The sequence below is a fragment of the Rhipicephalus sanguineus genome, chromosome 3 (genome assembly GCF_013339695.2).
Source record: "Rhipicephalus sanguineus isolate Rsan-2018 chromosome 3, BIME_Rsan_1.4, whole genome shotgun sequence".
Lineage (NCBI taxonomy): Eukaryota > Metazoa > Arthropoda > Arachnida > Ixodida > Ixodidae > Rhipicephalus > Rhipicephalus sanguineus.
Window position 1 is genome coordinate 132861918 of NC_051178.1, and position 23079 is coordinate 132884996.

The following is a 23079-nucleotide window of genomic DNA, read 5'->3' on the forward strand; positions in this document are numbered from 1 at the left end:
TAGACACCCTTTTAGTCATAAAATGTTAAACCGTGAGCAGTTCTGGAAAGGCATTCATGACAGCTGCGCAGATGTGAGATAATTTGTGCGGCGCCGTTCAGTATAAACGTTTCGACTTGCTCTAGGTCTAGCTGTTCACTACACGCGATGCGCGCGGCCCATGACTACGTCCGATTGTTCTGTGCCGATTATTAACGCGTTCACAAAAAGAAGATTGCTGAGGAAAACGTTTTCGTTGCGCAATTTTTTTTTCTTTGCTCTTTTTCTTGTTGCCTACCTCCATAAGCTACTGTCATAGGCTGAGGATCTTTGCGACACCTGCGAAGTCTGATTGCATTGCTTTACGCTGCTCAAGGAAAACCTGTCTACATCTAACCGCGATGAGGTAGACCAGGCATTCCTTCAGGAAGAAGAAGCGATTGATATCTTCAACAGGCGCGCCCATCTTCACTCTTATGATTGTAGGCGAGGTAGTAGGCTGCAAACTGTTTACACGTTAGCCATTTAGAGGGCGGCAACAGCCCACTTTTGCACACGCTAGACACAAATAAAATCTGAGAACACATTTTTCTTGACAAAAAGCCACCAGAGCAAGGTTTTGCTGCAGCAGAATAATTAAAACTGCGATTTACGCACAATGCAAGCTAATAACAACCATCAGTCGCACTGAAGTGAGCACACACAGCAAGGGTCATTTTGGCCAGTTATATCTCGTAAACAAAGCAAATGAGGACATATGATATTAAAACCGTGTGTTCACTGACATAAGCGCTCTTCGATAAAAAATTGTCGTCAAAATTGAGACCGGAGTTTTTTTATTTTATTTTTTGAAGATGTGCTTTTTTGAAAAAACTCGCTTCTTTAACCATTTTTTTCTTTTTTGCGCTGCCTGTAGGAAAATGATCTTCCGTATAAATGTTGCAAAGGCTCTTTTCTATAGTTGACATTGTTTTCAAGTTTCTCTTTGAAGTAGCAAAGGCGCCAAGGCGCTTCAAACTTAGGACTCTTTCTTGATTTCGGCCGTGTTTGCCATTTTTTCACATTTTCTTCTTTTTGAGGACGGCATAAAAAAAGCATGGATGTAATTCACAGTAATACGTATTAAAAGCAGCAAAAAATTTTTCGACACATCATTTATAGTTCGCGCTAAATTCGGCCGTGAAATCCGAAAACATTGCAGTGAGCAAAAACAGGAGGCCCGCGCCGCCACCTTCAAATATTTTTTTGGCGCGCTGGGAGCGTTTCTGGGAAATAAAATTTTCAGTTCCGTGCACTTTGAATGTGCCCACATAACATATAAAAAATCCAGGCAAAACAAAAATTGCGACCGGACAGGCATGTTCGATCTCTCGTGGAATCACCCCATTGTGAAAGTGACCCACGCCTACTAGGGTATGTTTTCCAAGGCACGGGCAGGTAAAGCTACATCAACACTTTACATTCGCGCACTGTGTGCAGCTGCCTTAGTGTTGCGCAACTTGTTGCACATTATGTAACACCTGTAATTGGTGTAACACGGTCTGTCTGTGGCAACCTGAGCCAGTGGAGCATGGGGAAGTGAGTAAGGAGAGTCATAGGCGCGCGCAAAGTGCTCCATTAGGGAAGTTTCACCGCGCAACCCCCCCCCCCTGTATTTTTATTGGTCGAGTCCTAAAATAACTCACAGGGTCCATTATGCACTCACCTAGGATGATTGGAAGGCGAAAGCCATCTTCTTTTTTCTCTCAGTCGATTGCATTGAACCTGCCGCGCCATCCTCCGAAAACATTCTGCATCTAACGTGGTTTTCTACTGCCTCCGGGATCGGAGGCACCTCCCCTGGTTTTGCACTGCCTCCGTGACCATACCCACCTTTGACCAAGCAGCGATGTAGTGTGATGATGTCAATGTGACGTCACGAAATTTGACGATATGTGACGTAATGATGACGTCATGTGGTGACGCCATTACGTGATGACCATTATTTAAGGCAAAAGCCTTATATGCCTCTCTGAACATGAAATTTGACCTTCGGCGTCCCGCGTCGGCAGCGTCTCGCGTCTTGCGGCGTCGGGGACGAGTAATGCAAGAAAATCATCAGCACGTAATGACGTCACCATATGACGTCATCATGACACCACAGATCGCAAACATTCGTGTCATCGTCATGACGTCACAAATTCTGGCGTGACGTCATGTGACGTAACGCCACATAATGCCGTTGTAGCGCCCTCCTTTGGGCGGCGAACAAAACCGGAGAGCACGCGACCTCAAGAGATGAAAATAAAGACGGCGCTTCGCAATGGCACGTGAAGCCACGGTTTGTGTTCCCTGCTGTCGTCGATCCTGGTTCAGCCGTATCGTTCCTTCGCTCCTGTGGCATAAGCCTACACCGTCATCGCATGACATCGTAGATGTCAAAGGTGGGCTGATCACGGAGGCAGTGCAAAACCAGGTGAGGTGCCTCCGATCCTGGAGGCAGTGCGAAACTACGCTAGGGGCACAAAGCTTTCGGAGGGTGGCGGGGCAGGATAAATACATCTAGGGAGCCTACATGACCGGCCATTCATGTAGCCTCCCTAACACGTCGACTAAGAAGAAAAAGATAGCGTTCGCCTTCGAGCTGTCTTAGGTGAAAGGGCCCCTAAACCACCCAGGGGTCGAAATTTAGTTGTGGCGTCGCAGTTGTGCACGAGACTACAGCGAACGCTGGCGGAGTTGCACGCGCTTTCTCGTTTCGCTCTTTCCTTCGCTAGGCTGCGTTCGTCGGCTCGTCTATCCACCTCTCCGAGTGCCCTTCCTCAGCGTCCGAGATGGAAACGCAGGAAGCGCGCGCATCTGCTAGCAGAAAACAGGCTCTTGTTTGCCCATTGACAGCGTCGCTTGCTCGCGACGTCACCTAATCATACAGCTGACGTCAGGGCGGCTGTTGTCGACAGAGCAAAGGCACGCAGAGGAGCATGCGAGCGTCTGTTGGTGGTTTAGTGGCCCTTGAATGGACCCTGTGATTTTTTTATCACTCGTGGGGACGCCGCCGACGGGAGACGCCGACTCGGGACGCCGGTCAATTTTCGCGTTTGATGAGGCATCTAAGGCTTTCGTCTTAAAAAAAAAGAAGAAAAGGCTTCGCAATGGATACAAGAACGAAAAAAGTCACAGTTTTGCGGCAAGGGCGAAGCAACGAATGCGGTAGCAAGAAATTGAAATGTCACACGAAGAACCACAAGCAGCTCGTTACTTGCAGCGCGCCGCTGAATACAATGAAGGACGCCCTAAAAGAACGCACGGGCTTGCACAGGGCAAGCCTGAACTAACAACTGTCACAGTTGTTACGTCTACGTGCTAGAGCAACGCGCTGCAAGTGCCGACAATGGAGAATCAGACGCTCTTAGACATTTCTTCTTCTTTTAAACTGCGGCGCGTGGAGGGACCCCCTGCGTCTCCAGCCACAAGGGGTCGTCTGATGCAAGGTGTGCCCGGTGTTCTTTTTTTTTTCCTTCCACATCACGAGTGGGTACAGAAAATGGCCACTTTGTCGTGCCGAGATTTGCTTGCCACTAGCGGTACATGGTGTATATAAACAGCTCGCCGTTATTTCGCTGGCGCATGCACGGCGTGTGGTTCGAACCAGCGAGGGGTCGCTGGTTCGAATCCGCGGTCGGGTACTTCAGAATTCTTTTCTTCTGCTTTATTTTTCTTTGTGCATTTTTTATATATATACATACATATACATATCCGGGGCATGACGGCGACGGCAAAAATCAGTCGAGAGCGTCCATATAATTGCTATCGCAATAAAATAAGCGATGGCGTGTTTCTCACAGCGGCCTGCCTTTGGTCCCGGGCTTTCCGGATGTAAAGAAGGGAAGTACACAGAGTTCGAACGCAACATCAGGGACACTCCGCCGCCGTTATCGTCGAAAAACTGCATGGCCATAAGCCTGCTCATTAAACAATGGCGAAAACGGTGCGAATGAGTGAAATCATAGGGCAGACATTGGGCCCCCCATAGGCGATTAGGCCCCAACGGCCAATCTTAGAGGGGGGCGGGCGACCGCGCTGTGCGCATACATAGGAGGAGTGTGGCGAGTTTGTGGCGTCTAACATACAATTTGTCACTTAGGCGAAGAGAGGCAACCATGAGACCCATAAGCGTGCGCAGGGTTCCCCTTCAGGGGGGGGGGGGGCGAAGGTTCATCGCGGCGCACCCCCCCCCTATTAAATCACTGTATGGGGCAGACTTCGCGCCCCCCTCTTCTTAGGTGACTAGGGGGGGGGGGCGCCCCCCTGCCTCCCCTTTGCGCACGCCTATGATGATACCTGTAATGTACACGGGCAAACATCCGGCATTTAAATAATATGAATGTCGATGACTTCGTAAATCTGGGCTAAGTTCACAATGGTGTGCAAAAAGTGAAGACGCAATGCAAGGCGAGTAAAACAAGAGGACATGAAAGAGCGTCACGCTGAACAGTTTTCAAGCGACAGTCCAACCCGTTCAAGAGGCTACCTTCAGTTCACACTGTGTAAAAGTTAGCCTCTTGGACGGGGTGGACCTCGTCTAGAAAACTGTTCAGCGTATCGCCATTTCCTGTCATCTTGTTTTATTGGCCTTATGCCGAGCCTTTACCTTTTGCACAGTATGAACCAACTAGCCCAACAACATGTTTTGTCAAGTTCACAAATAGGCTTCATTCCGACCTCAATAAAGGAGGAACAGACGTTTCCTGTGCGAAACTGCGCTTTCTGCGCTCGAGGTTGGTGGCTCTCTCTCTCTCTCCAGAAAGCCGTTTGCCAATTCCGCGGCCCCGGTCCGGTCCACAAGACTTCGCGGATCTTCCAAGCTCCGTGCCATGAACTCCCATGTTTCTTCGATGGCTCGCGACGTCCGCACGTTCGTTCCTGAACCACGACCTGATTAGGCACCGCGTAGTGGGGCAGGGGACTCCTATCGTACACGAGACCTGTACTAGTGTTTTCGTGTACCGCTCCCCGTCAGATCGGCCGCCGAGACCGGGATTGAAAAACGACGTCGTGCTCGGTTGCTCGACGCATCCTCCGACCTACGACTGTGGCTTCGAGCTACTTGTGGCATGGTCAACACACTTAAAAAGAAACAGACAATGGTCTTTGCCAATATTTATTTATTTATTTATTTGTTTATTTATTTATTTATTTATTTATTTATTTATTGCTACGAAAACAAATGCAGGTTATCACGTCATTTGTAATAATTTTGTGGTCTTACGTCCCAAAACACAAAACCACGATATGATTATAAGGGAGGCCGTAGTGGAGGGCTCCGGAAATGCGGCCGCCACGGCCGGGATTCGATCCCGCGACCTTCGGATCATTAGTTGAGCCCCAGACACTCGACCGTAATTATGAGTGCTTGACCGTATAATAGGTACTCTACGAATAGTTAGACCCGCCGACAACCTTTGCAGCAAGAAGATACAACTAATAATTGCACAATGATCGTTACGTAATTTACCGACTACACTTCCAATGGCATGAGGACGACGCTTTTATTAGATGAAGGTGATGATACGTCTTTGATGGGAGGTCGCGGGCTCTGCTGTTCAGTAGGCCAAGGCAGTGGTGGCTTGGCTGAGGCTGCGGAGCAGCGGGTAAGACGCCGCCGCGTCGCCTCGGCAGCTGCCCTTCACGTCGTCCGCGTCCACGTTCCACGCCACCACGCACAGGTTCTCCCAGCCGTCTTTTAGAATCCACTTGGCCTGCGCACAAGATAGGCGTTGTTTAGAGGCAAGCGGCATGCACCTTACTTCTCTTTTACTGCACCCTGCAATGTCCTTAACAATCGTGGAATCATCATCATCATCATCATCATAATCATCAGCCTGTCTACGCCCACTGCAGGGCAAAGGCCTCTCCCATATTCCGCCAATCAACCCGGTCCTGTGCTTTCTGCTGCCACGTTATACCTACAAACTTCTTAATCTGATCTACCCACCTAATTTTCTGTCTCCCCCTCACGCGTTTGCCATCTCTTGGAATCCAGTCAGTTACCCTTAATGACCACCGGTTATCCTGCCGACGTGCTACGTGCCCGGCCCATATCCATTTCGTCTTCTTGATTTTAACTACGATATCCTTAACCCCAGTTTGTTCCCTGACCCACTCTGCTCTCTTACTGTCTCTTAAGGTTACACCTATCATTTTCCTTTCCATCGCTCGCTGCGTCGTCCTCAATTTAAGTTGAACCCTCTTTGTAAGTCTCCAGGTTTCTGCTCCGTAGGTAAGTACCGGTAAGATGCAGCTGTTATTATATACCTTCCTCTTGAGAGATAGTGGTAGACTACCATTCATGATTTGAGAATGCTTGCCGAATGAGCCCCATCCCATCCTTATTCTTCTTGTTATTTCACTCTCATGGTTCGGCTCCGCGGTTACTACCTGTCCTAAGTAGACGTACTCCTTTACAACTTCCAGTGTCTCGCCACCTATCGCAAAGCGCTGTTCTCTGCCAACATTTTTCCACATTACTTTAGCTTTATGCATATTAATTTTCAGACCTACTCTTCTACTTTCCGTATCCAGTTCAGTAATCAAGAGCTGTAATTCGTCTCCCGCGTTACTCATCAATGCAATGTCATCAGCGAATCGCAGGTTACTGAGATACTCTCCATTAACTCTTATTCCTAATTCTTCCCAATCTAGGGCCCTGAAAACTTCCTGTAAACACGCGGTGAATAGCATTGGAGAGATCGTGTCTCCCTGCTGTACGCTCTTCTTTACTGGGATTCTGTTGCTTTCTTTATGGAGGACTATAGTGGATGTGGATCCGCTGTAGATTTCTTCCATTAGGTTTATATAGGCTTCGTCGATGCCCCGATTCCGCAGTGCCTGCATGACTGCTGATGTCTCCACCGAATCAAATGCCTTCTCGTAATCTATGAAGGCTATGTATAGGGGTTGGTTGTATTCCGCGCATTTCTATATCACCTGGTTGATAGTATGAATATGGTGTATTGTTGAGAAGCCTGCACGAAATCCTGCCTGGTCCTTTGGTTGATTGAACTCTAATGTCGTATTAATTCTGTTAGCAATTACTTTTGTAAATGGCTTGTAGACAACGGACAGTAAGCTGATGGGCCTGTAATTTTTCAGGTCCTTGACGTCCCCTTTCTTATGGATCAAGATGATGTTGGCATTCTTCCAAGATTCTGGTATCCTCCCCGTCGAGAGACACTTCGTATACAGGGTGGCCAGTTTTTCTAACAATCTCTCCACCGTCTTTCAACAGGTCTGATGTTACCTGATCCTCATCAGCGGCTTTGCCTCTTTGCATTCCCTTTAGGGCTTTCTTTACCTCTCCTGTCAATACTGGTGGGATGTCAGATTCCTCTGGGATATTACTGCTTCTTACGTTATCATCCTGACTTTCTCGGCTGCTGTACAGATCTCTGTAGAACTCTTCCGCTATCTCAACTATTCTATCCATATTGGTTGTGACCTTGCCTTCCTTGTCCCTTAATGCATACATCTGATTTTTGCCTATGCACAGTTTTGTCTTCATAGCTTTGAGGCTTCTTCCGTTCTTTAGAGCATGCTCAATTCTCTCCATATTATACTTCATTATGTCGGCTACTTTACGCCTATTGATTAACTTCGAAAGCTCCGCCAACTCTATTTTGTCTGTTGCATTTGAGGCTTTCATGGCTTGACGTTTCTTAATGAGGCTTTTCGTCTCTTGGGATAGCTTACCAGTGTCCTGTCTAACGACTGTACCCCCGACTTCCACTGCACACTCCTTAATGATACTAGTCAGATTATCATTCATTGCGTCAACGCTAAGGTCGGTTTCCTCGGTTAAAGCCGCGTACCTATTCTGAAGTGAAACTCTGAATTCCTGTACTTTCCCTCTCAGAGCTAATTCATTATTCGGATTCTTGCTTATCAGTTTCTGCCGTTCCTTCCTCAAGTCTTGTTGAATTCTAGATCTTACCATTCTATGGTCACTGCATCGGATCTTGTTAACTACTTCCACATCCTGTACAATAGACTTCATAATGTGTGTCCACCCGGGCATTGTATAGGATGTGGAAGTAGTTAATCGTGGAATACTCTGAAACTTAACCTCTGAAATAACTCCCAAAGTCCCTTATGCACTTGCCTATCCAGTCATTGTATTGTTCCTCCCCTGCCCCCCTCCGGAATCTTTCTGGACCTAACGTGGTTTTGCACTGCCTCCAGGGTCGGAGGCATTGCAAGCTTTCTTCACCTCACCTGGTTTGCACTGCCTCCGTGTTCGGTGGGCCTATCACGGAGGCAGTGCAAAGCGACGATGTCATGCGATTACGTCACATTACGTGACGTCACACGATGAACTTGTCACGTCATTCACACGAATTTATGACGTCACAATGATGTCACAAATTTTGGCAGTCTGAAACGTCATGATGACGTCATATGGTGACGTCATCACACGACGATGATTTTTTGCTTAACTCGTGTTGACGCCGCCGACGCGGGACGCCAGCACCGACGGTCAATTTTCGCGTTTGATGAGGCATCTAAGGCTTTCGCTTTAATACAAAGAACGAAAATTCTCTTCTGGCTTTTCTCGTCTTTTCGGCACAGATCGTGACGCCAGCAGATGAGGGAATAAGCTCTCAGCCGATATACGAAGGATATCAGTTGTGAATTTTGTCCTGCCCTGCTTTGCCATGCAGTAGCACGACCGTTCTGTCTTGTCTCGCGTGATTATCGTGCGAGATCAGCTGAGTTCACTACGTTTTGTGCGTTTTCGACTGCGCAAGCAGAGATAACAGCGTGTAGTCGAAAAGCGCGAAATCCCGATAGGCTCAACGCCTATATAGTGCTCACATTGTCCACGTGTTTTATGAAATAAGTGTCGAGGACCAGGCCCTTGTAAGGAGGGTAGCGAAGACGAGAAAGAAGCCACTCTCTTGTCTTTGAACTAGTAGTGGTTTAGGGGCCGTTTGTCTAGACCCTGATCTGGAGGAAAGACCTATATATGGCACAGGACGTCAAAATAGAGTGAACAAGCGCTCTCGTAATGCAGGAAGAATATAAAAAGTGATCTCCATTGAATGAAGAGCGAGTTTCGCCGATAGATCGACCAGTCAATCAATCAATCAATCAATCAATCAATCAATCAATCAATCAATCAATCAATCAATCAATCAATCAATCAATCAATCAATCATAATTAAGGAGCAGCTACGTTTGTAGTGTTCGTGAACTATCAAACTCAACATGCAGCAGAAACAAGATGCTGAGATGTGAAATTTGCTTGGAATATGTATCACAGTTGGCTCGTTTTTCTCCACAAAAGAAAGCACACGTACTTTAGCATGCAATTGTTGCACCTATTAATGCGTAAAGCGCCTTTTCATTGCACTTGCCTGTTGTATGTAAATATATGTGGTATAGGAACTCGTATGATTTCGTGATGTAAAACTGCTGCTGCTGCTGCTACTATCACAGTGGCGTTTTCGTTGTATTCTTACTTTCGACTCATAACATCAATGCACCACAGCGTTTCAATCAACGCGCGTTTTCAACGAACGTTAGCGCTCTCCTTTGGTACTGAAGCTACCAGACTCCCTGGTGGCCAACAGCTCACATTCTATTGCTTTTGCTTTTTTTTTTATTTGACTGCACCTACTTGTTTTTTATGGGCGCGACATTAAAGTATCCTCGTAAACTCACCACGCCTGCCACGTTGCTAGACGACAGCCTATAGCAAAAAGCCTGGCGTGACGCCAACCCGGCGACGTTTTCTATCCGTTTTACTTTTATAAGCTTCCAATATCGTGGCAGCCAAATTATTATTACAAGGCGCGACAGACAGTGTGAGCGGGCCAATATAGCTTTCGTTGACAGAGTTATAAATAGGAGCATCGATCGCCAGCTTTTGTGCAAGTCTGTAGAACGGCCGAGTAACTGCAGTATTGACAAAGACCGTTCTTTGTCGACGTGTAGCCTCCAAATCGCTCCGAAAGCTGCAGTGTACATAAAACATTTTGAAGGTCAAAATTATTGCGGCCTGGTGCGCTATATGTATTGAGTTTGCGCACCTAGCGGTACATTGATGTGTTGTTAATCGCGCTATGTATCAGGATAGGGAGGTTGCTTGTCGTTTGATTATTTAAAAGGTCACTTCCGTGCGCAAGCGGAACGTGAGCCTCCCGAGTTCCCTATATTCTAAAGCTCTACATTAATTTGAATAAAACTCTTCACATCTAGCATCATGAACCGCTTTCTGCGTCACAGAATTAGCGCAATTAGCCTATATTGTAACCTATTTATTGTCTTGTTGTGCGGCAGTTCCTTACTAAGGGCTCCGAGGGTACTTACATACTGATTGCACTTCTGCGTACAAGAGGCATCCTAGTTGTGCAAAACTTGAAGCTGCGATTTAAAGTATCTACGCGTAGTCATAAATGAAGGCGCGGGACGAATGTTCACTCGGTATTTCACCTTGCTTAATAAAGCCTCACGTCACGTGACGAAGCCGTTGGGTGGTCTTGATGCAAGTGCACACAAGACGTTCCGTTAGCGGTACAAATGAAAAATTTTTTTAAGAATTATTATACATACTTCACGGCTTCATTGTCAGCTGTTAGTAGGATATGCATATCCGGGGTGTAGCCAGGGGTTTTATTTCGGGGAGGGGGCCGGATTCTTCTGTATGAACGGGCGTGTGTGTACCTATGCGTGTGCATATATACACACCAACCAAATATTTTGGTTGGGTGAGTTAAACATTAAGTAACTGGGTACGCCTATGATTGCAGTCAGGATATCCCGCATCTTCTATAATTATAAGCGCTCCCTCGATTTCGGACTGCAGCCTTGCTTAAACCCAAAATGTGCACGTTTCCAAAGGCGCCCTCGCCCCGGGAATCATTTCACATGCCACGAGGCCGCTACGCTAATCCCACAGTGGCAATGCTTCGACCTAGTCAAACAAGCAGTAATTATGAGCTCTTTTCGAGAGCGACTGAATTGTTGCGCCTGCGAAGGCCGGATAACTGCACCTTACGTACCTTTGAGGCAACGGCCTCTTCGTCCACGTAACCGTACCACGTGTCCCCGACTTTGTCGTAACAGCTCTTCTCCACGTGCGCCTTGTGGCAGGTCAGGTTCAACTTGCACACCTTGCAATCAGGAAAGAAGGAAATGCTTTTAAAAAGGCTAGCTGCTGCAGAGAATACTGAAGGTCTTGTTAGTTGTCCTTGCACCGAGCGACAGAAAGTAAAGTATCGAACGAAGTCGACAAATAAAAGATTGGCGTGGTTCCTGATGCACATTTCACTATCGCATATTGTTGGCCATTGTTGCTCTTTCAGGCGCTGTTACAAAGCAAATGCGAGGGTCCTGGGCCAGCTGTCTCCAAACGAGTTTTCCTGCTTCTTGGACTCCCCCCCCCCCCAGTTCGGAGAACGGATTAGACACCTACACCTGCTGTCTTTTCCCTGAACTGAGCGCTTTGGTGGGGAGCTGGCTGCTACACGCGGGACCCCTCCGTGGGTCGCGTATTTGCATCGAGTGTGCTTTTGGCTAAGGCTGGTGCCTTTGTTCGTAAAAGGATTACCAGTTCCCCGAGGTGGCATTGTCTCCCCCCCCCCCTTTCGAACTGGTCGGACGTGAAGAGTGAGAGGACAGTGGTCTCTGGAGTGCCATCCTGGGGGCGGTGACCTATGTGCCGAAGAGACGGACCCTCCAAAGGCATGCACGTTTGTGATTGGACATTTGCCGCATAAGGAGCTATAGTTGTGCAGCTCCAAAGGCATGCACGTTTGTGATTGGACATTTGCCGCATAAGGAGCTATAGTTGTGCAGCTCCAAAGGCATGCACGTTTGTGATTGGACATTTGCCGCATAAGGAGCTATAGTTGTGCAGCTCCAAAGGCATGCACGTTTGTGATTGGACATTTGCCGCATAAGGAGTTTCCCTGTCTTTGTATTGAAGCGTATTTAAGGAGCAGCAGAGCATCTGCTCGGCACGGATCGGTCGGACTAGATGTCGTTCTGACGATCCTGTCCTCTATGATGTTGTAAATAAACCTCTGTTAAGTTTTCCTCAACGTCGGTCTCTCTGCCTCGGCTTCCTGCTGTTCCGGACGTCCCTGGGCCTGCGGTACGACACCTGCCACTCAGCTCCACGCTACCCCACGAGTCCGCGTCGGCCAACGTCGCCGCTCGTAACAACTGGTTGCAGCGGTGGGATGGATCCGAATACTCGGTCGTAACAGCGCCCGCTATCTGTGTAGAGCTGTATACAGATAAGGCGTCAATATATGTTCACACTTTCTCCATACAAGACAAGTACACTTCCATTTAAGCATGGCAGCGTGAGTCTGCGTATCTTGGTGACATTTTCCTTAAGATCACAGGGGCAGCCGCCCCGAGGCTTCCTCACTAGCGTAGCACAATTACTGCCAGCTGTCTACGCGTCAGGTACGTTATCACCGGAGGTAGTTGCTGTTATCTATACACTCTTCAACACAGCGTGCGAGGACAACAGGTTAACGTCTAAAATCAGACACAAACTAACGACATTATTTGTATTACAATTCGTAAGCTATATAGCGAAAGTAGTACAACGTACACTCACGCTATTTACCTATACGCAGAGTGCTACATGCGAGAATACTAGCTAGTATAGGTGTAAGACAAATCCCGCGTTCGTCCTGCATTGTTACGGTTCCATCAATCAACCTTCGTACCGCAATAATTGACGATCGGGACGCGACAGCGGCTTCCCGGTCATCCAATACAACACATGTTTGTGCTGTCCCGACGGAGCAACTGACCTCGTCATATGTGATGACCCGTCCTTCCTTCGCCTGATGGCCAGCGTTGGGCGTGCCCTGTGCGCTCCTCGAGTTGGCTGATCCGACCAGGGGCACGTACTTGGCAAGCGGTGCGTCGGCATCAACCTTATAGGCGACGCCGGACAGTCCGAATGTGAAGCACAGCTGCCGCGACTGGTTGGCGTTCAGCTGCTTCATCACGTCAGAGATGGCGGTGAACTGCGTGCCACATGGGTAGTCAGTCAAGTGCAATACACTTAGACATGGCAGGAACGTGTGCAACTACATATTTTATGCTGGTCCGTATTTTATGTGGGCATCTCAAACCAACGGATTTCGCGTAACGTTGACAGACATTAAGTGTGCATGCAACACATGGTTTAGAAACGGCAGGAGCGTAGCAAGAGCATGGTAAAACGGCCTAGTCGGATACCCATAATGTACATTGGCAAGGCTCCTATACGTTATCGTTTACCACGGTGCCTTGAACCGTAAGCATGCGTGGAATTAAAGCGCAACGTTAGCAGCTAGACGGTTCCATGGTAAACGTGATTGCACTGTGCTTAAGTCATCCTAAATGGAATATTAATTGAAATGTAGCGCTCACGCACGCACCATGCCTCCAGTGTCGATGTCCTGCGCCGGCCCGTTGAAGTGCGTGAGCGTCGAGTACGGGCTGAAGGTGTCGTGAGTGCTCACGAACAGGAAGTTGACCAACCTGCGATTTGGCGGCTTCTTTTTATGACAGGTTCAAATAGGCTGAGACACAGCTATCGACTTAAGATACATGTATAAAAATTGTGCTCGTTATTACATGCGAAGCCAAATGATTTTCATATTGCGATGCGCTTGAGATACAGTAATAACACAATTAAGAGTACGCAGTACACACCACATGAACATCAGACCATTGAAGTGCACTCACATATTGCCTACGTCCTAACGATGTGCTAGGCTTAACTCTCTCTCTCTCTCTTTCAGAATATAATGTCCAAGGCTTGGTTTCGGTCTATGCTGACTGATTTTCGTTTATATTTAACTATATGTTTGCCAAGGCGACACCCTCACTAATACGTACGCGTGTACTTTGTGAAACGGAGGTAATCGAGAAGCGGGCTTCTTTGCAAATACACTCTTAATGTGGAGAAGCAAACTTGTGAAGCTGGCTTCTTCGCAAGAACGTTATTGCGAGAAAGCCAGCTTTACCAAACATTTGAGAGCTAGGCGCATTTGACACGAGTCGAAAATATCACGCAGGCTGCGGCCTCCGTTAACTATAGACGCCGCCACTGATTATTGCATGCTTGCTTACGGTTGAAGTTCCCTGACGTTGAAGGCCGAGTTTCTCTCCTCGGGTTCGCTTGGCAGCACAACGGTGATGATGGACGAAGGACCGAGCTCCTTCCGCAGTTTCTGTAGGATGCAAAAATACAGTGGATACATTGTAGGCATTCATGGGTGCATTGGAATACGCATTGGAATATGTGCACGCATTTGCCTATAAAAAATTACACATCATCTCCCCCTAAGGGCAACCATGGTGGGATGCGAAAGCATCGCAGGGGGTGCGCATCGAGTTTCCGTTTCTCTTATGTGACTTATGAGACGACGGTTGTCGAGGCGTTTGAATTACCGCTCGCCGACGCTGACGTTTACGTTCGGTTTCCCGAGCCTTCCTCTGCTCTGCGGCGGTGGTGCTGCCGCTGCAACTAGCGCCGACGTTGACGTTGTTCATGGCGTTTCGCACACCGTTGCACAGAGAGAGAATGACAGAAGCACAGCGAACGCGCGCTTTCGCAGCCTCGCAGCTTCGAGATACGCTTGCCGGCGTTGCCGTTTACGTTCAGCTTCGCGAGCAACCTTAGCACCGTTGCGAAGTAGAGTGCAACGGGAGCGAGCGCGCGCTGCATTATATACGAGCGCACAGCTGTGGCGGAGAGAGAAATGGGACAGGAGAAACGAAGCGGACGCAGCGCTCACGCCACCTCCTCCCACCTCCTTGCGCTCACGCGAGGAGAGGGGGAGAGTTGGCGCATGCGCATTATGGGTGCGGACGCCGCAGAACGGACACTGTCCCGAGCATAAGATGCTTTCGCATCTAAAAAAAGTTCCAAACATTGTTAAGCTTTCCGCAGTCTTGTACCACTCAACTACGCCCACAGCATCTCTAATGCGACTGCAGGCGTTAAAATCTAACGGGCTGTCGGCACTGTCTGGGCTTCGGTGCTGTTGCACGCACGCGGTAATCTCGCGTGGCGAAATGAAGGAATAACAAGATTACCTTCATTGCTGAGGCATGTAACGCGCACGAAATCGCTGCATGGCGTTGACATATGTGGTTACAATGATGGAGAGATTTGACCAGAGTCCGCAGAGCATGTTTTAAAGTTTTCACCAGCAGCCAGAAGCACGATTCAGTCGTCCACGGCAGCTTTCATATTGCCCTATTTTATGTCCTTTTTACGCATATACCATTTGCTTACTCACCATACGGCGCATCACAATAACAGTGTTTATTGAGTGGCCAAAAACCCAAATATGCCAGCTTGCCTCACTCCAGCCTTATACACGCAGCTGCAAATTTCCAGGTCACAACTTCCGGTTATAAAATCCCGAAGCACATTTCTATTTCCCAAATATTTTGTACGCTACGCCACCAGTTGTTCCATGCGTTGTGTGATCTGCCGAACTTCACTTCTCCCTGTTCCATGTACGCATCAACTAGAAGGTTCCTTCTCGCGTGTGGTCTCTTACGTGTTTGAAAAGAAATTAGCGGACACAATGGCAAACGTCATGAGCAGCTAAACGTGGGCGAAACGTTAACAAAAGTGACACGGTCCCCTACGCATTCACTTAACATGACACGGAGGCGAAAAGCCATGTTCTCCCTTTTCTTTTTCCGCTCATTCTATTCTACTAATACTCAATCTCCGCCCCCGAAAGCCTTCTGCACCCAACATGGTTTTGCAGTGCCTCCAGGATCGGCCCACCTTTGACCAAGCGATGATGCCATGTCATGACGCCATAATGACGTAACAAATTCTGGCGATCTGTGATGTCACGGGGACGTCATCACATGATGATGTCTTTTTGCATGACTGTGTTGGCGCCGACGCCGCCGATGGTCAGTTTTCGCGTTTGATGAGGCATCTAAGGTCTTAAAAGACAAAGTAGCATGAATCAGTGCTGCAAATGGAAAACGCGCTGAAGCAAGGAGTCTGTACCTTGACGAAGTCGACCAGCCCTGCGGCGTACGCTTCCACGTCTCCTTCGAGGTCCGGCACTGACCAGTGCACATTGAGGCCGTCCAGACCTCGCTTGCGCACCAGGCTTGCCGCCTGGGTAGCCAGCTCGTCCAGCGCAGAGACACCGGACTCGAAGGCCTTGGCCAAGGCAATGTCGTCCTTCTCACCTCCTCCACCAAGCGTGGTCATCAGGCTGACGTGAGGCCAGCCTGGTCGCACCACGGAGGCGAGATGCAGTTGCTCTACGCGAGAGCAAGCGCACAAAAATGTCAAGCTTGAAGTACTGCTATTGCAGAGGTCAATGTGATGAGAGAACACCCGGTCTTCGTTGAGGACTCTTAGTCACTAATGCCTTCGTGTAGTAATGAATGTACTACACGGAAGGATTCCATATAACAGGTCCTCGGCGAGTATTAGTGGTTGAGATATAGTATAACCGAGCACCGGTTAGAGGATCCCTCAATAGAAGACCGCACTGTAAATATTGGTCGCGATATACAGAATACCTTGCATTGGCATAATTCCGAGGCATGGTCAATAATGAAGTGTCCTTGCTTAGGACACTACAATGTATTACGTCAATGAACTGTTTGTTACTCATGTTCGCTCAGTAAATGTTTTATACGAAATGTTCTTTCAAACGGGATGCTCGTTTCGTGTATCGAAGTATCTGGGGCTTAGTTCGCCTAGCTGTCTACGTTTAAGGCAGCCAGTATAGAGCGATCCTTTTCTCAAGAAAGCACGTACCCCTCATTTACAGCCGTTCCATGTGTCTGGCCTTCACCGAATGCTCGTACGAACGAAGTATTAGCAACCCCGTAACCTTTCACATATTCCCGCAGAGCAGAAACGTACCTTGGGTGGCGCTGTCGAAGTCCCCGACCGCAGTCACGCCGTTGGTCGCCACGAGTGGGAGCCGACCGAACAGGATGTGCGTGCAGTAAGATGCCAGCGGCCGCAAGATGGCCTTGCGCGCTTCGCAGAAGAGAGGTCGCTGGGCGCTCGGGCCGGGTGCCAGGGAGTCCGCGCCTTCACACGACACGTGATTGGTTCAGTTCGGAAAACACTGAGTTCGCGCCATCTGGCTCAATAAACCCTGTTCAGCACAGAATTTAGCATAGAATCTGTGGTTTACGCACCATGTAAATTTAACACGGAATCCGCTGTTTACGCACCTGTAAAGCTAGCTTTTCTGCGAGACAATTTGTCAAAGCAATAGCAACGTATTGATATTTACAAACGACACGCACAAGCAAGGCTTTAAGATGTTGTCAAGATCCTTTAGGAAGAAAAGTATGTGCATAGAGCATACCAGCGCATTTACTGGGTTTCACCTTGCATGGGACATTAGCCCTGCGCGAGAAATTTAGCACATAATCCACTGTTTACGCACCATGTTCCGTCACGTCTTTCGATTTGTCAGCATGTTTCTCTTCCACGGCTTGGTTGGGGTGTGCACCATCGCCTGTAAACGGAGGGTTACGCGACTTATCGTGACAATGCAGGAATCACAATGCAGGTTCTACCGTAAAAAACTGAGTTAAAATAGATTTAGACACTGCGAAAAAGTGAAGTCAAAACCAGACAAAACTTATTGCGATGACACACTTCGAGCACTGGCGAATAGTGTTTCGTTGAGTCACAGCCTATGGTTTAACACATCCCCGGGGCTGGCGCGCTTTACTAAGCGAAATACACGACGATGACGTATAAAGCCACTGTTATATATGGGCAAATAAATATTGACCTTAAAAATTCTGTTCTAACCACCACTGGTTTGCCCAGTAGGTGACGTCACTTCTAAGCGATATCCGGGAAAGGCGCCTCATCACTACTGTTTTAGACTTTTAATAAATTATGTTCTTTGCATGAACTTTTAAGGCGAAGAGGTCTGTATTTCATGACTTGCCTTTGTCTTTCGCTGCCAGGCCTGCATCACCTGGTTTGGGCTCGATATTGGCTTTCGAGTCTGAAATAAATAAATAAATAAATAAATAAATAAATAAATAAATAAATAAATAAATAAATATTACGATAGCACATTTATTACAAATTATGCAGTTTACAATAATTTTATTTTTAGATAAATAGAATTTGCGCATAGTGGGGGCCATCGCAATTAAGTTCTGCGCATAACAAGGCCAAGAGCGCTGACGAAGGGGCCGGAGACATGTTACACGCATCGACTGTAGCCCACTTTTGTTCGAAACCGGACAGATGCGAGATACATGACAAATAATATTCGTGCGTGCACCTTTGAAGAACCGATAAATCATTGAAACTATCTTATACGGCATACGAGCGCAGCCTGTTATCTTTCTTTTTTTCTTGTTCCTTACCGGATCCCGCCGACGACGGCGACCCGTGTGCAGCATCTTCTGGGGCAGCCGCAGCGTCTTTCTTCGCAGGTGAGCCGATATCGCTCGCTGCACCCGAAGGCACCGCGTTAGCGCCCGCGGAAGTGTTGACGGCTAGCGGATTTTCTGCCGAGTCAGTGGCAGCCGATTTCCTCTCGGCTCCAGAGGGCGCGCTAGGCTGCGGTTCATTGGCGGGCTTCACTGCCTCCGATGACTTGTCACTCGATCCAGACGCAGCGATAGTCTGGGCCTTGTTGTTGGACTGCGAACCCTGGGCGATGGGTGGGTTGGCCGCTGCCGCGCCGGTCGCGTCCTGCGCAGGTGACCCGTTGGCGTCTACGTGTGGTTCATTGAAGGGCTTCACTGCCTCCGATGACTTGTCACTCGAGCCAGACGCAGCGATAGCCTGGGCCTTGTTGTTGGACTGCGAACCTTGGGCGATGGGTGGGTTGGCCGCTGCTGCGCCGGTCGCGTCCTGCGCGGGTGACCCGTTGGCGACGTGTGGTTCATTGAAGGGCTTCACTGCCTCCGATGACTTGTCACTCGATCCAGACGCAGCGATAGCCTGGGCCTTGTTGTTGGACTGCGAACCTTGGGCGATGGGTGGGTTGGCCGCTGCTGCGCCGGTCGCGTCCTGCGCGGGTGACCCGTTCGCGTCTGCGGGGGACTTCACGCCGGGGGACGACTTGTCGACCGCAGCGGAGTCCGCCGCTGGCAGGGCTCCTTTGTCTTCTAACCTGTAACTAGCCGAATGTTCGAAGCTCAGAGAAGTTTCTTCGGAGCGCGACCCGCCGACGGCCAAGTAACTCCTGGACGAGGAGGCATCGGTGAGTGACGCATTGCTCAGTGGCGAAACGACGGGCTTGTACATCGACAAGTTGCCGGCTGGTGCATCGCTGAGTGTAGACGTGTTGGACGTCGTGCCGTTGGTAGAGGAACCGCTGACTGCTGCCGGTGCAGTTTGATTGTGAGAACCCGCCTTGTCGACTTCGGAGGGCTTCCCGCTTTCGGCTGGTTTCGTCAGTTTGATAACCGCTTTGTGCTCCGTTGCGTTGACATCGCTGATCGCCGTTTCGGACGCTGGGCATGGCGCGGTAGAATAAAATTGCGTGCTCATGAACTCATAATCCAGCGCGCAGAAAAATATTACGTAAACAAATTGAAACGAGAACAGGAAATGACTTCGGAATGCGTTAACTGTACAGAAATACTAGGTGTGCTAATTCTGTCACCGATGTATACAAGCATGCGTGGAGTGAGCCCTAGTGTCTGTTTCGGTGTTCGAGCCAATGTTACCACTGCAAACGGACCTGGGCTGAGATGACGCAACGAAAATACTACGCCGAGTTGATTTATTCCCATTTATTTATCGCCACATTTATGATCAACTCGCGGCAGCATTTTTTATCGCCACATCGTGCTGACATTTATATTTCGTTCTCAGACTTTTACAATATAGGTGCTAGGAAGTTTTGCAAAACTTCGCAGAATGCCGCTTGCTACCCGCACCGAATGTTCGATTATTATAACGTGCGCGTGGTTATCTCCCAGCTATAAATAGAACGCAATGTGTTGTACTGGGTGTTACAGGAATGATAAGCGCTATCTTCATATTCTCTTTCATATAATGTATTTCCCCAGCGCCTCGCTTTGAGATACTAAAATGAATGGACCGTTGTTAACACTTTGTACCGTGAAGCATGTCATGAAGCACTGTGCATAAGAGATAACATTTTTACGAATTTCCATACTCCACAAGAAATGGCTATTTGATTCAACTGTGTCTGTCTGTTCTTTCTCGCGATGTTGCTAGATGTCAGATAAACCCATCGAACAGGTTAGCCATGCTTACCATTGCTACCAACGGCGATGAAGTCTGCGAATACAATGAGCGGAGCTAATAGAATTTACTACCGTCGATAAGCAAAGAAAAGTTCGCGCTTAAGGTGTCCTCTCGACCGGCGGTTTTAACTTTTTTACTTGACCGCAATACAGTTTTGTGTTCTGCGGCGAAGTTTGCAACTTTCGCCAACGAACATTACTATAATAATGTGGTTATATCGACAATTATAACACCGGATGTTGAAAATGGTGCCAGTCTTACAATGTCACCTAAGTGAATCTTGTGAACTTCGACATCTCATGCTTTTCCAGCACTTGAATGGAAATAGGGGGGAGGGGGGACGAGACAAAAGAAGATGAAAGGACTGATAGGGCGCTTGTCTTACACTATTTTACAGCAAAAAAATAAAAAAAGGAAAACCAGGACGTACATTCGTGCTGACGGTCATACATTCGTGTTAACATACATTCGTGCTGACGAATGTATGTCTACGATGAAATCGAGCCCAATGAGTAAACTCCTCCGTAACATGATATTTCGAAATTTCTCTATGAATATTAAGATGAAGATGCTCGTATCATTCTGCCAACATGTCAAGTTCCATCTCTCGATTTTGGTACATATCGGGAATCAAAACATATCACTCAAAACTTCATTCATCCAGCTTTGACCACGCTTCTTTTTTGTGCGATCTTAAAAAGAGACGCCGTCATAAACGTACCTGAAACGTCGCTTAGGTTGACGCTTTCCGGTACTGCGTACAAGTAGAAGAATACAAATTAAGTAGCGATGTGTAACATTGTGTAAATAGGCATAAATATCAAAATAAGTGTACATATGTGTGGCTACTCACCGAGCGGAGATCTGTTTATAGAGATGTTTGGTGGTACGACTGGAAGTAAAAAAAAAAAAAAGCCATTAGCCGCGAAAAGTAAGAAAAAAAAGCAAAACAGGGGAGGGGGAAATAGGGGGTGTGGAGGAAGAGATTAGTTTTTGTTTGCTGGAACTAACCTTCCGTAGGGTTCTTCAAGAGAACTGGAAAATTGAACAGAACAAAAAAAAAAGATCGTGAGAGAGTAACTAGTGCTGTTAACGAAACAGTACTTGTCGAACATCTGCACTGTCACTCGTTTTTTAAAGGTGAAAGCCTTAGATGCCTCATCAAACACGAAAATTGACCGGCGTCCCGCGTCGGCGTCTTCCGTCGGCCGCGTCAACTCGAGTGATGCAAAAAAAAATCACATGACGTCACCATAACGTCACAGATCGCCAAGATTTATGTCGTCACAGTGACGTCGCGTGACGTAACGTCCCATGATGACGTCATCACACGACATCGTAACTTTGTCAAAGGTGGGCCGCCGATCACGGAGGCAATGCAAAACCAGGTGAGGTACCTCCGATCCTGGAGGCAGTGGAAAACCGCGTTAGGTGCAGAAAACTTTAGGAGGGTGGCGGGGCAGCATGAATACATCGACTGAGAAGGAAAAGAAGATGGTTTTCGTCTTCTAGTCGTCTTAGGTGAATGCAAAAGGGGCCCTGTGTTTTTGTTTTAGCTATACCTTCGGCTCGAACCGGCCAGCCTCAAAGGTTATGTAAAACGCCTCCAATATCATTACCGTGATGACTTTTTTTATGGTACTGGAAAACTTCGAGGTTATGAAGTGTCCCACGTCTCATAGCCTTGGGAGCTTATGGTTAAAAAAGTGTCAGCGACTAAAGAACGCGGTATGGGGCCGCATTCTGAAACTATCAGTTCCGACGGTACTTTCGCGAGATTTTGCGAGACTAATGTAACAACCGCGCGGGCGAGAAATGTCGCTCGTAGACTAGACAAACGCGTCCGGTGCTGATATCGCGAAATGTCGCGAAAGTGGAAGTGCGCCGAAAGTGATCATTTCGGAGCACCTTGCAAAAAAGTGACGTATACGCTCACCTTTCATAGTTTCAACGAGCGATTTGCGTTGTTTGTCTGTCAAAACAAAGAAAGACAAGTAAGCGGTTATTCCCGAAGTTTCGGTGGGTGAATCGCGAAACCTCGCGTTGGCCAAAATGTAGCCTCACTACGAGACCGCGAGCATAACGTTAACGCATTACTCTATTGGGAATCTTTAACTAGTTCAATAAAAGTCAATGACAGCTGTACGTGTGACACCGTATGCCCTCTTACGCGCCACGACTTGGCCTCAAGTGTTTCCTTTACATATGCAATAAGCTATATATTGTTTCGTGCTCACGAGTAGCGTATAAAACAATGCGCTGATGCTCGTAAGCGCAATGTGCTTGTGTTAACGTCGCCCATAAGTGACGCTACTGAAGTGTGCCTATTTCATCACGCATTGTATTACCTGGTCTCACTCCAATTAATTATTACACACGATGCTCGAACTAGTTAAGTTTTAAAATAATGGTTACCATAGGTGTGCACAGGATTCCCCATCAGGGGGGTCAAAGGTTCATCGCAGCGCCCCCCCCCCCCCACCCTACTAAGTCAATGTATGGGGCAGATTTTGCGCCCCCCCCCCTCTTAGGTGACTATAGGGTTAATGTACGGGGCAGATTTCGCCCCCCCCTATTAGGTGATTTCGCCCCCCCCCCCCCCCCCGTGCGCTCGCGGCCCGTTTTCTTTGTCAGACAACCGAATGAAGCCGACAGACAATTAGGCAAAGGAAAGCATACATAGGGGACAGTAATTGTTGTCTTTAACTGTAGCGTAGTAGCTACGACGTAAACTGAAATGAATTATCTGTCGGTAGGATCCGAACCCACAACCTACAAGGTGGCTAAGGTCGGATAAATACCGATAACGTACGAGTATTGGTGCGCCCTGTCAAAACGTTGCGTTA

General features: G+C 48.1%; 1 protein-coding gene across 1 annotated transcript; it reads right to left on the reverse strand.

Moving 5' to 3' along the window:
- Positions 1 to 5554: 5554 nt before the first annotated feature.
- On the reverse strand, positions 5555 to 22176 carry LOC119385858 (uncharacterized). Its single transcript, XM_049414138.1, has 16 exons — positions 22170 to 22176; positions 21245 to 21268; positions 21087 to 21125; positions 20955 to 20987; positions 20243 to 20266; positions 18982 to 19470; positions 18373 to 18822; positions 17943 to 18002; positions 17427 to 17498; positions 16889 to 17062; positions 16013 to 16275; positions 14101 to 14201; positions 13404 to 13506; positions 12789 to 13007; positions 11019 to 11129; positions 5555 to 5717 (listed from the first exon to the last, which is right to left on the reverse strand). The coding sequence occupies exons 1-16, from the start codon at positions 22174 to 22176 to the stop codon at positions 5562 to 5564; spliced, it is 2325 nt and encodes a 774-aa protein (XP_049270095.1). The 3' UTR covers positions 5555 to 5561.
- Between the last annotated feature and the right edge of the window lie 903 nt (positions 22177 to 23079).

Coding starts and splice junctions, on each gene's coding strand:
- LOC119385858 (XM_049414138.1), bottom strand. Junction 16,276..16,888: donor CTTCGACAGCGCCACCCAAG/GTACGTTTCTGC, acceptor GCTCTCGCGTAG/AGCAACTGCATCTCGCCTCC. Junction 13,008..13,403: donor ACATCGACACTGGAGGCATG/GTGCGTGCGTGA, acceptor TGTGGCACGCAG/TTCACCGCCATCTCTGACGT.